Source organism: Propithecus coquereli, unplaced genomic scaffold (genome assembly GCF_000956105.1).
Source record: "Propithecus coquereli isolate 6110/MARCELLA unplaced genomic scaffold, Pcoq_1.0 Scaffold163, whole genome shotgun sequence".
Taxonomy (NCBI): Eukaryota; Metazoa; Chordata; class Mammalia; order Primates; family Indriidae; genus Propithecus; species Propithecus coquereli.
Genome location: NW_012140858.1, coordinates 1931943 through 1945153, shown reverse-complemented (window position 1 = coordinate 1945153; position 13211 = coordinate 1931943). Strand labels below are relative to the sequence as shown.

General features: G+C 41.8%; 1 protein-coding gene across 2 annotated transcripts in view; it reads left to right on the top strand.

The window, feature by feature from the left end:
- SUSD1 (sushi domain containing 1) overlaps positions 1–13211 on the top strand; it is a 117065-nt gene that overhangs the window by 59628 nt on the left and 44226 nt on the right. For both annotated transcript variants that reach the window (XM_012641205.1, XM_012641207.1), the window contains exons 7-9: positions 3827–3924; positions 4534–4720; positions 13075–13184. In XM_012641205.1, coding sequence (XP_012496659.1) covers positions 3827–3924; positions 4534–4720; positions 13075–13184 — 395 coding nt within the window. The remainder of the gene's footprint in view (positions 1–3826; positions 3925–4533; positions 4721–13074; positions 13185–13211) is intronic.

Genomic DNA, 13211 nt, shown 5'->3' with positions numbered 1-13211 from the left:
TGTCCATGGCTTTCAAGACTATTTTTTCCTGAATAGTCAGCAGATAACTCAGATTTAGCATATTGTCAACACAGTCCAGCAGTCTCTTTCTCACCAACCTGTTCTGCCTCCACCCGTATTTCTTAGCAGAGCATTGGAGACTCTCAGGCTCAGAGGCTGCCAGTCAGCCTGGACTCCTCTCCATTCCTTCTCTCTCACCTCCTATTGTTTCTCCTTCACAATTGTCTCTTGTTTTGTTACACAGCAGTCTGAGTTCATGTCTTAGCCTCTTCAATGCAAAGGCGCTTAGCTGTGGAGTCTGACATATCTAGTTCTGAATCCCGACTTGACTGCTTAGGAGCTGTGTGACCTTTGACAGGTTACTTAACGTCTCTAAGCCTCAGGTCTATAACATGGTTATATTTAACATTTTAGGTATCACCCCATCTAGCTGATGGGGTTATTTTGAAGATTAAATGAAGTGATACATTTAAAGTACTGCACACACTGTCTGGTCCACAGTAATAACTTAATGAATGTTCATTCTTCTTACTGTGTCCATCATTACTGCTTACGACTGCTGGGGAGATGAGCTCGAGTCTAGAAAGAGCGCTCCCTGTCTGACATATAGTAATCTCAGAGTAAATGGTGCTGTATTCTTTCCTTAGGACCTCTCGTTCTTCTGTATTCTAGCGTCTCCTTCAAAATACACCAGAGTGAGCTTTCTAAAACCCAAACTGCTCCTATCGTTTTCATGCGTTTGGCTCTCTGTGCTCGTAGCAGTCAGTCTGCACTTACTCCAGCCAGCAAGGCCTTTCCCAGTCTGACCTGGTCCTGCCTCCCTGTGCCGGCTCAGTTCCTATCTTTCCTCCTCCTCAGTCACCACTCTGACTGTGCCACACCCTCTTACTGTCCCGGGCCTTGAACCTGCTGTCCTGTCTGCTTACGTGTCTTCCCGACTCTTGGGTCGTTTATCCATTAAGGTCATGGCCTCCACGAAGCTGGCCTTCTGGGGCCCTCTGGTGAGAGTTGATGTCTTCTTTCTCTATGCCCTGTGATGCACGGGTGTAGCTTTGTGATAATTTGTAACTTATTGAGTTGTAATTTTCCCACTTACCTGTTTGCTCCCATCATTAGACAACGTGCTCCTTGAGGGAAGGACCGCTGTTCCGAACATGCTCACAGCCCAGTGCCTGGCATGGTAGGAGGTGAGGCATTTGATAGCCACACCAGTTGATCAGTTAGGGGTGAAGAGCGAATGGAAGAGCCCTGGAGATAGTTCCAAAGAAGACTTTCAGAAATGTTTTCAGTTATTATCAGTACTATTGGAATTGGGGCCTATCACCCCAAGTCATCTCTTTTAAAAGGGCAGCATTCATGGAGATGTTCAATATCTGATATGTTTGTAAAGAAGTTTTTCCAACTGATTTGTTGACAGCTAGAGGGAAATGCAACCAAACTTCATTAAATTTCTTCTTGGGATGAAATATCTGACATCTTTATAATTGGATCTGAATCCCATCTGTGTAGAGAGCATGGCACAGGCTGGAGGCAGATGGCATCTTTGAGATGCCATTTACAGTTGTCATAGTGAATGAACAGAAAGGAAGGACAAGAAAGAAAACTCCTTTCTAATCTCTGCTTGGGTGACAGAGGGACGCAGAGTAAGAAGAAAATTTGCTTTACTGGCAACTCAGAGAGAAGGTGAGGGGTGGGACGTTTCCTTTTCCTTCTGGACTGGGTGGTGAGGCAGCAGCAGAGGGATGTGTGAGTGAGCAGAGGTGTCAAGAGCTTTGGGGCCGGGAATATTTGGGGCTTGTTCAGGCTGATAAAAGACCAGTGCCAGCATCATCTTTGTGCTCTCCAAGAGGGTGAACTGATAAGGCCATGGCATCTCCTAGGGTACCCATGCCCACAGCTGGGATTATCTGTGTTCTGGGGAAAAATATTGATATAGAGATACTGGAATGCTTTAGACAGCCATAGGTGATCTGCTGTCCTTGCAGAAATTCGCCTATTTTCCTCTCTCTGCCTCCATTGATCCTGCCAGGTCATGTGGGGCATAGAATCTAGGCAGTGGTGCAGATGGGATGATTTAGTAAAGATGTGAAATCTTCTATGGGGAGAGAGACCAGTAGGCCAGGGTTAATTCAAAGCTGGTGTTGGTTCCGAGTACAGGAGAAATGAGTTGACTCTACAGGTGCCTGCGGTTCAGGCTTCCTGTCCCACTTGGAGGCTGAGAAGAGATTTACTGGAAGGGAGGGACAGGAGCTGAGTTGAGGAGAGTCATTTTCTGTGATGGAGAATTATCTTTCTCACTCTTCTTGATGGGAATCTTGCCTTGGGTTTCCCAGAAAACAGAGCCTGAGGCAGGGGGCTTATATTTATTACGCAACAGGGAATAAAAAACCCCAGGAAGCAGGAGTAGTGGGGGCCAAGGGCAGTAAAGCAGGGAAGGAAGGAAAGCCAATATAAGGATGCCTTGTTGTACTAGTCTCCATTGAGGACAAGGACTGCTTCTGCTGTGCAACAGCGTCCTGAGGGGCTGTAGAAACGAAGTCTTCGTAGGACTGCCCTTCAGGGGAAAGACAGGGGAAGGACTTACCCACTAGATCTTCTCTCCATGGGGCTTTAACTCCCCTGCACTTCCAGGCTGCACGTGCATGGGTGTGGGTGCCGCAGCAGGGAAGCCCCAGAATGGGAGGCAAGACATGGGCATGTTGTCAAAGCCCATGCGGGACTGGAACAGTGAGCAGGTGAGTGAGCTGCAGAGAGTTCAAAGAATTCGTAAGCGGTGTCTGCTTCAGTGCGAATGCTTGGAGTATCCCTGTTTGGTGATGTGGAGATTCCCTTTTCCAGGGATAACGGTATGGTGGCTTCTGTCTGCAGGGATTTTTTTTCTTTTGGATGCCATTGTAAATGAAATTGTTTTCTTAATTCCATTTTTGGATTATTTATTGCTAGCGTGTAGAAATGCAATAGATTTAGTACATTAATCTTATTTCCTGCAACTTGGCTGCACTCCTTTCTTAGGTTTAATAGGTGTGCGTGTGTGTGTGTGTGTGTGTGTGTGTGTGTGTGTGTGTATTCCTTATGGTTTTCTGTATACAAGATAGTATCATTTGAAAATAGAGATAGTCTTATTTTTCTGTAGGGAATTTCATTTTAAAGAAATAAAAAGCTAGATCCCCCACCCCTTCCTGTCTGAACAGCCACTTAGGTGATTGACTGGGTCTGTTGGAAGCTGTGTTACCTCAGGGAACCAAGGCCCTAATATGGTAGCCCACATTGCTAAATTCATTACACGGAATTTATGCAGCATATTTAAAAGAAGCAGAACAACCCAGAGAAGTCGGTGGCTTCCTAATAGACCAAGATTAAATAGCTTCAGTTAAAGGAGTCCCACAAGTATCCAGGGATCTTGTGGAGAATGTATTTCGCTTACCCCGAGCTGCTCCTGGGGAGTGGTCCTGTGTGGTGATACATGTCATCTTGCTCCTTGGGAATAAGAGCACCCACCACCTGGATGGGATGGGAAAGGTGGAAGCAGGTCTCACCTGTGCTTTGTAGGGAACATTCAACTCAGGGCTCCGCGCTGGGCCTCGTTCCAGATGCCAGTGACATCCATGGCCTGTCAGGCTAATCGCAGGCTGGAATTCTTACCCACACTCGAGCAGGCATCTTTCCTTTGCTTCCAAGTCAGGTAATGTGCCAGGCTTGGTATCCGAATGGCGGTATGAACGGCGAACAGCAGAGACGCCGGCTGTGCAGACAAACTAATCTCCATCAGGATTTTTCCAAAGCCCATTGATACATTCCATGAGTCAACTCTCTTTTTCTGTTTTAGAAATAATGACAGAAATTCACGATGTCTCAGTGTTTAATAACACCTGTGTGAGGTGGCAAACAAACTCGGGAAGAATAAACTCCAAGATCCTGTACGTGGTAAGTAAAGTGATCCACTTTTCCCTCCTAGGGCAGCAGTGGTGACTCCTGGGGCTTTGAGTCAGAGGGACTTGTTTCCATAAGAGCGTCTCAATCTAATTGCTTTCTAATCCCACTGGCATTTAAAAAGAGTGGGTAGGATTTTTAAGATATCTGGGTTATTTTGTTATTTGACACTTTGTGTTTAACATATTTGTCACTTGACAGGGTGTGTATGTGGGGGATGCATTCATATTTGGCATCATCATCGGTGCTTGTTTCCAAGCACTTGTGTTCACTTCCCCAGAGCAAGCCTGGAAGCACCTGCTGACTCAGCGACAGATGCAGCGAGCGGTCCCCATGCGGTGACAGCCTCCTTTCGTGGTTGACCGTTTGTGTGCAGGACAGCACTTCCTAGAGAGTCGCCTCATTGTTGTCACTTCTTAGGGTTTATTGATCACTGGGATGATCAGACTTGATCACCAGATACCTGATAGTGAGGTTTACCTTATTTATCCTCCCTGGTTGAGCAGCGCCGTGTGAAACAGCAGAATAGGACCCAGCACCACAAAACCTCGGTTGTATTGACAGGAGTCACAGTGGGCTCTCTTGTCTTTTCCTCTCACAAAGGTATACATACGAGGACAGCAGTTGGACCCGATGGAATCAGTTCATGAGGAGACAGTCAACCTGACCACAGACAGCAGGGCCCCAGAAGTGTGCCTAGACCTGTACCAAGGTGCCAACTACACCGTGAGCATCTCCACAGCCCCTCCCAGGCGCTCTGTGCCAGCCGTCATTGCTTTCCAGACAGCTGGTAGGTGGAAGTGAAGTCTCATTTCCTCCTGGAAAATGCTAAGCACAGGCTGTGGGGAAACATTTTTCAGCATCCATCAGTTGGGCAGGAGAGTTCGCACTTGCTTTCTGAGATTTGTACTCAGCGGGGATGTAGTTGCTCCGGAGTCAGAAACACAGCAGGTCTAGTAGGAGAGATTTCTGTCCTAGTGGCACCAGTTTGAATGGACTCCGATGTACTGTTTCTCAGCTGAGTCCTCTGGTAGAAGTAGAAGGTAATAAAAAGGCATTTAAAAGAGGAAAATGGGCCAGGTGTGGTGGCTCACATCTGTATTCCTAGCACTCTGGGGGGCTGAGGCAGGAGGATCACTTGAGGCTAGAGGTTTGAGACCAGCCTGAGCAAGAGCGAGACTCGTCTCTACCAAAAATAGAAAAGTTAGCCAGTCATGGTGGCACACGCCTGTGATCCCAGCTACTCAGGAGGCTGAGACAGGAGGATCGCTTGAGCCCAGGAGTTGGAGGTTGCAGTGAGCTATGATCACGCCACTGCATTCTAGCCCGGGCAACAGAGCGAGACTCTGTCTAAAAAAAATAAAAGAGGAAAACTTCAGGTGATGATGTAGTCCATTCTCAGGTATCCAAGGCAATAGAGGGTAGCCATGTGGCTTATTTTTGGTGGCAAACTCAACAGTCATTTCTTGCCCTTGCCTGGGAGAGAGGAAGAACCAGGGAGGCTGACACAGCAGCTTTAGGTCTAAGACGAGAGCTGACCCCAGGACTGACTTGGGTCAGGAATCAAATCGAGAGCAGGTGAGTGGACGGGGGAGGTGGGAGGGGTGCAGAAGGGTAGATGTTGGTTGAAAAGGGGAGTGCACAGGAAGGAGCTTCAAGAAGCAGGAATAAACTTCATTGCATGTGATTGTCACGTAAATTTTTTAACAACACTGTGACAATTACAGTAATTTTTTTTTGAAAATATAATTCTGGTTATGGAGTGTGAGGATGAATTAAATACCTTGTAAACAAAACTTGAGAAGCTGTCGATGACATTTATTATTTTGGGGGAGTCGATGTAGTTCTTAATTAGCTGTTTGCTGTCCTACTTAAGACAATTAGCTCAATCCTCAGATATTGCTGCCACTAGGTACTGGGAAGTGACACAGATTCAGCAGAAATAATTGAAAAGTCTGCCAATCTTAACAATATAAAACCAACTATGAAATTATACAAATTGGTCCCCTCAGTACTTGTATATAAATAAAACAAAATTATTTCTTTCTAAGTAAATAATATGTAGGCAAAGATATTATAAAACTAATATGGTGACCAATTGGAGAAACTTTACAAAATTAATAAGAAACTGCTATGGGCTCAGAGGGATATGTCTTCTTTAAAAGATCACCCCAGGACTTGAAACTCATCTGTCACTGTTCAGTGAGGATGACAGGTTGCTGTTCAGTGTCAGCTGTTTCTCCTAATATCTGATTACCTCTGCCAGTTACTTTCCACTGGGAAAATCATGGTCTTTGGAGGCAGGCAGGTCTGGTTTTGCATTTTAACTTTGTGTTGAAGAGTTGGGTAATGAGTTATTTAATGTCTCTGGACTGCTTTCCTCTGTCTGAAATTTTAAATGGAATTGGATTAAATTTGCAAGTTAATCTAGTGAGAATTAGGATTTATATTGAGTCATCCCAACTGGAAGTGAGGTATGTTTCTACATTTACTCAGTATCTACTCGTCTTTCTCTATTTAGCACTGTGGTAAAGATTTGTCATTCTCTTCTTCTAGATCCTGCACATTCCGTTGTCTGATTTCATTATCAGGGTAATGCTAGTTCCCTTAAAATGACTTGGGAAGTTTTCCATATATTTTTTTTTTTTTTGCTCTGGAACAGTTTATACCCTTTGGAATTATTCCCTTCTTTAAAGTTTGCTCATAAGATCATTTAAGTTTCACCCCTTTAGGGAGATGATTCTTTACCAACTTTGTCAATTTCTTTCTTGACTTGGGGTCTAAGTTTCTTACATTTGCTTGCGTCAATTTTTATAATTTGTATTTTTCTCAAATATGTCCATTTATTTGAGATTTTAAATATGTCAGCAGAGGTGTCACATGGTATATTTGCTTACAATTCCTCTGGGGCTATAGGCTATATAATCCCAGCTTATTCTGACTCCTAATTTTGTTTTTCTTCTCTTTTTAAAAGTTGATTAGCTTGTCTGTTTTATTACTGTTTCCTTTCCCCCAAGAATGAACTCTTGGGTTTTTAAATTTTCCTCTTTCTAACTCATTAATTTCTCCTCTTATTTTTATTACATGCTTCTCCATGTATCTCTTAAATTGTTTATATTGTTCTGTTTCTAAATTCTTGTGTTGAATGCATTAAAAAATTCAACTTATTTCCATTCTTTTATGTTTGATAATAAAATTTTTAATGCTTTTCTTTCGCAGAATTCCGCAGGCATTGATAAGCATTTTCTTTACTTTCAAGTCATGATATAATTGCTATTCTGATTTTTCCTTTGATTAAAAAATTATTTATGAGTGTTTTAATGTGTGTTCTCTTTACCCTTACTTTCAAAGGGTTACATAATTGCTACTTGGATTTCCCCTTTGATTGAAGAATTAATTATAAGTGTTTTATACAAGTAGTTTTTTTCCTTTGTAACATTTAGAACATTTATACTTTCTTGTTGATTTCCAGTTTTATTACATTTTTTTTTTTTGAGACACAGTCTCACTCTGTTGCCCGGGCTAGAGTGCCGTGGCGTCAGCCTAGCTCACAGCAACCTCAAACTCCTGGGCTCAAGCAATCCTACTGCCTCAGCCTCCCGAATAGCTGGGACTACAGGCATGCACCACCATGCCCGGCTACTTTTTTCTATATATTTTTAGTTGTACAGCTAATTTCTTTCTCTATTTTTAGTAGAGACGGGGTCTCACTCTTGCTCAGGCTGGTCTTGAACTCCTGAGCTCAAATGATCCACCTGCCTCAGCCTCCCAGAGTGCTAGGATTACAGGCGTGAGCCACCACGCCCAACCAGTTTTATTACATTTTGTTATGCTTGGGATTTGTTGACATTTTCTTGGGCCTTGCTACTTGGCCAAGTTTGGTAATTTCAATAGATGCTGGATAATAAGGTAGAATGTTTGCTGGTAGGTGGAGTAAGATCTAGTCTTCAATCAACTTTATTAATGAGGCTATTCAGGATTCCTTGTTTTTTTTTTTTCTTACTTGGATTGCTGTTTTTCTCAGTTTCTCTTAGGGATTCTAATTGGTTCGTTTTACACGTTTTGATGTTGTGATATTAATGTTCATGACTGCTATCTTTATTATAGATTCTTTCACTAGTACCAAATGGCTCACCTTAGCCTGTTTAATTTTTTTTTTTTTGCCTTGAACTCTACTTTGCTAGTAATATTCGTTTTCTTGATTTCTTTGCGCTTGCATTTGCATAATATGCCTTTGTATACTTTTTTTCTTCTAAAAGCTATCTGGATAACATTGCTATAGGTGTACTCTAGGAGGCAGCTTACATTGAGAACCTTTCTGGGACAGGTTTTATTTTTGAATAGATAGGTTCTCCAGTTTACATTATTTTTTTGTAATATGATTTTCCTTTCTTCTGTCATCTGACTTCATTGTTTCTCTTTGTTTATGCTACTTTGCTATATCTTTTGTTTTCTATCTTTTTGCTATACAGATTCTCTTTTTCAATGAGTCAGACAGTATAGACTTTGTTTTTATTCTATAAGTGATCACATTAAAAAACAAACTCTATTCGGGTGTGTATGTGTATTTCTTTTTTTTTTTTTTTTGAGACAGAGTCTCACTCTGTTGCCCGGGCTAGAGTCAGTGCCATGGCGTCAGCCTAGCTCACAGCAACCTCACACTCCTGGGCTCAAGCAATCCTTCTGCCTCAGCCTCCTGAGTAGCTGGGACTACAGGCATGCACCACCATGCCCGGCTAATTTTTTCTATATATTTTTAGTTGGCCGATTAATTTATTTTCTATTTTTAGTAGAGACGGGGTCTCGCTCTTGCTTAGAGCTGGTTTCGAACTCCTGAGCTCAAACGATCCGCCCTCCTCGGCCTCCCAGAGTGCTAGGATTACAGGCGTGAGCCACCGCACCCGGCCTTGTGTATTTCTTTTATTTTCAGTGTTAAGAATGAAATGTTAACTTCTCCCTGAATAAGATAAGGAAGTTAGCATTCTTTACTTCCTTTTATTCCTTCCCCTCTCTCTTCCCTTATATTATTGGTTTAATATGGTATTTCACTGTCAGCTTCTCATTTTTTTAAGTTTTTTTTTTTTTTTTGAGAGAAGATCTTACTCTGTCACCCAGGCTGGAGTGCAGTGGTGTGATCATAGCTCACTGCAGAACTCCTGGTCTCAAGCAATCCTCTTGCCTTAGCCTCCCGAGTAGCTGAGACTATAGGCATGTGCTATCACACCTGGCTAATTTTTCTTAATTTTTGTAGAGCTAGGGTCTTGCTACATTGCCCAGGCTGGTCTTGAACTTCTGATCTCAAGCGATCCTCCTGTCTCGGCCTTCCAAAGTGCTAGGATTACAAGCATGAGCTACTGTACCTGGCCACCTTCTTATTTTTAACATATATTATGTCTTTAAAGAATTCATTTTATATTGATTTATAGCAATATTTGTAGAAATGATTTAACCTTAGGTATGTGTTTTGATAGTTTCGTTGCATATTGCTAGTCTTTTTTATACCACTTTACCTATTTTTTTCTCTATTTTTATTTATTGATGATTTCTACCTTCTCCTCACTGAGGGAATAGGATACTTATGGAGAGATACTTACTCTCCTCACTGAGCCCATGATTATCTGAGAATGTCTTTTTGTTGCCTTCACATATGAATGAGAGCTTGACTGAAGATTAAAGTCTTGGATCATAACCTTTTGTTTTCAGAATTCTAGAAATATTTCATTTTGGCTTTGGAAATTTAAAGCTTTGAAAGAGGAGTTGGAAATAGGTGTTACTTTTTTTTTAATCCTACACAGGCAATCTGATTTTCGATTTGGGTATCATAAAGGCTTCCTTTAGTCATAAAATTTAAGACATTAATCATTTATTCACGCACCTGGTAAATGTTTATTGACTACCTAGTATGTGCCTGGCATTGTTTGGGGCATTGGCGATTCAGTAGTGAGTGACACAAATCTTTTCCTTCAATGAACTTCAGTCTGGGGGCATATAAATGCTCACATTTTGCACTAAGTTTTCCTGGTACTCTTTGAGTTTTTTGATCTTTAGATTATGGTCTATTTATACATTAGGAATATTTTTTTCATTACATTTCTGATTATTGCTTTTTTGGGGGGCTCAGGGGACAGGATCTCACCTTGTTGCCCAGGGTGGAGTGCAGTGGCACGATCATAGCTCACTGTAACCTCAAACTCCTGGGCTCAAGCCATCCTCCTGCCTCAGCCTCCTGAGTAGCTGGGACTATAGCCACGCGCCACCATGCCCGGCTAATTTTTCTTATTTTTTTGTAGAGATGGGGTCTCACTATGTTACCCAGGCTGATCTCGAACTCCTGGCCTCAAGAGATCCTCCCACCTCAGCCTCCCAAAGCGCTGGGATTATAGGTGTCAGCCACTGCACCCGGCCTATTCCTTTTTTTAAAGTTTGTTTTTGGCTCTTCAGATACCCTTATTCCACACTGCTTTTCCATTTTTCCCTTTTTATGTCCATGCCTTTTTCCTCTGCCTTCCGTATGTAACGAGTTTGTTATCTATATGCATTTTACACATATCTGCATTTATGCATTTACATGTCCAGTTTTTACCATTTCTGATGCACTTTAAATTCCGTTGTTGTGCTTTCATTTGCTTTTCTTTGGGTCTCATCTAGTTCCCTTTTTATTTCTGCCTCTCTCAACCAGTTTCCTCCCTGCTGTCACATTCTCTTATTATCTCTCTTGTTTGAATCCATTTTTCTAAAGTTTTTATTGAAAATACAAAACAGATGCTGCCTAATTTTACCAATACTTTGCTCAAGATTTTGTTTTTCAAAATATGCTCATTCTTTGCATTTTAAGCACAATTTCGCTTTCTACCCCTCCTTCTTTGTAAGATCATTTTATAGGCTCTTTTTTTTTTTTTTGCTTTTGGATTACTTATCCTTGGAAGATAAAAGTTCTGTCTAGGTCTGATATTTCCCCCATAATGAAATTGGATGATATTCCCTTTGATCTTACTTTTGGTTGGATAATGTTAGGATGCTTATCTCAGATCTCATCGTGAAGGCTTAGCTGCGGGTTGGGTGATCCAGTGTCCTTCGGGCAGCAGCTGGGAGAAAGCCCCCCACCCTGAGCTGTATTTCCGAGCACTTTGCTATCTTGATTGGGGAAGCTGTTGGCCTTGGACCTGGCTTCTTTATGGGGCTACATCTACTGAGGCAGGAAAGAGGCAGTCCCTTCCTCTGTTAACCCAGGTTCTCTGTCAGGTGGGACCTGCAAGTCCCTAGGCCTCTACTTGGAAGTCCTCCCCTGTTACTGATGCATACTGAGGAAAGACTATTATTATTATTATCATTGTTATTATTATTATGAACAGTAGCAGTAATAGTATTATTAGTATATACACTTTTTACTCTGGTTGCCTATCAGAATTGCCTGTTGAGCTTTTTAAAAAAATACAGATGATGTCCAAACGTGACTTCCAATCTGCTGTGTGTGGGTGGTTTTGATGTGCAGGTGGATTTGAGAGCCACTGGGTTACGTGGCCCGGATGGAGCGTTCATCACTGAGCTGTCCTGTGGCCTGCCTTGCTTCCTCCGCGGGCGCCAGTTCTCTTTCCAGCTCCTTCCTTCGAAACTTCGAGACCATGTTCCTTCACTTGGAAGGCAGGTTGCACAGTAGCTCTCAGAAGAGTCTTTCTTTCGCCTGGTCCCTTCCACACTGTGCTGAGCAGAAACGTCTTTATGTTCTTGCCTCGAGTATGGCAACCGACCCTTCTTTCCAACCCAGATGCAAATTTTGACCCATTTTTACTTATTCTCACTCACTCTGTCAGGACTGGGCGTGGGAAGTGGGAGCCAGATGCCTGTGTTCACGTTGCCATGTTCCCCTGAATTCAGACTCCAGCGGCTATCTTATGTGAAAACGATGAGATGGAAACACTGCAGACTGCACTCCGCCTGTGTTCTGTTAGCGTACAGACACATGCTTTCTGGGGTATTTCTTAATATATACATTTGGTGTTCCTGAAAATCATATGCGTACATGTGGCAATTTTCATTTCTGATGTCCTTATGAAATCTTTAAAATTTGTGAAGATAAAGGAGAGCACATATGATAGGTCTTCAAATTCCCTCTCAGAACCATATTTCTACATTTTCCAATTATAGCCAGAAATATTTAATTCTCCCAGCTAATTGCCTTGTGCTGCATATGTCAGTGACGGTGAAAATACTGGGGACAGTTCTGATTTTGACTGGAATAATTTATTGTGATCATTATTACTTCTTAGGTAGCAGAGACTCCCATGGGAGAAATACACAGTACAGATAGTTATAAAATAGCTTCTTTCTGGTAGACATTTAACTTTTTCTTGTTGGTAGAGAACATGCAGGCTTTTTGGTTAGGAAATTTGCTTTTCCTTGAAAATTACCCATATTACTCCCAGACTGTTTGTGATTTCTTTAATTCATTAGTAAACAAACTCTCCTTTATAACTACATGAAGAAAATAGAATATTGTAGGACTGAATTAGACTGCAGGAGGTCTGAAATGACTTTTTTCTATACAATGGTTGAAACAAGTCTGCTTTCTGATTATTAGTATTATTATTTTTTTGCTCTTGAAATAAAGTCTACTGTAAAAGCAAATTTCCTCTTGCCTGGTCATGTACTTTCTGGTCATTTTTTAGGTTGGAAAGCATTTGCTCTGAGAGTTTTAACTCATACCCTTTCATTTTTATTCACCTTTTTCCTTATTCTCAGACTTTCCGGCTACTCGTACGCTTACCTTCATGGACTATGGACTATCCAGGTGGTAGGATTAACTTTCTAAAAATATCACGGCTTTATTAATTTACAGTCATTTAAAAGTATTTCCTTTGATTCTCTCAATGACAGCCTGTGACATAAGAAGAGTGAGCTGGGTTACTTGATTTCACAAATAAGGAAACTGAGATTTGGGGGGTTCAGTGACTGAGCTGAGGTCATTAAAAGTAAGAAGTCATAGAGCCAGGACTTGAAGCTAAGTCTGCTGATACCAGATTTAATGCTCTTCCTGTTAAATATCCAATTGGTTCTCTTAAGGTGTCAGAGTTGCACTTGTACTTAACCATGATGTGTTTTGCTAAGATGATGCAACCTATCTATATGTTCTGTCTTTTCTTTTAGAAGATGATCTCTTAGAAGATGATGGAATTTTCAATATTTCAGTATTTAATCAAACTTGTTTGAAATTGAACAGGCATTCTAGGAAAGTTGGATCAGAACGAATGTACCAAGTAAGAAGATCTCGTATGCTATCTGTC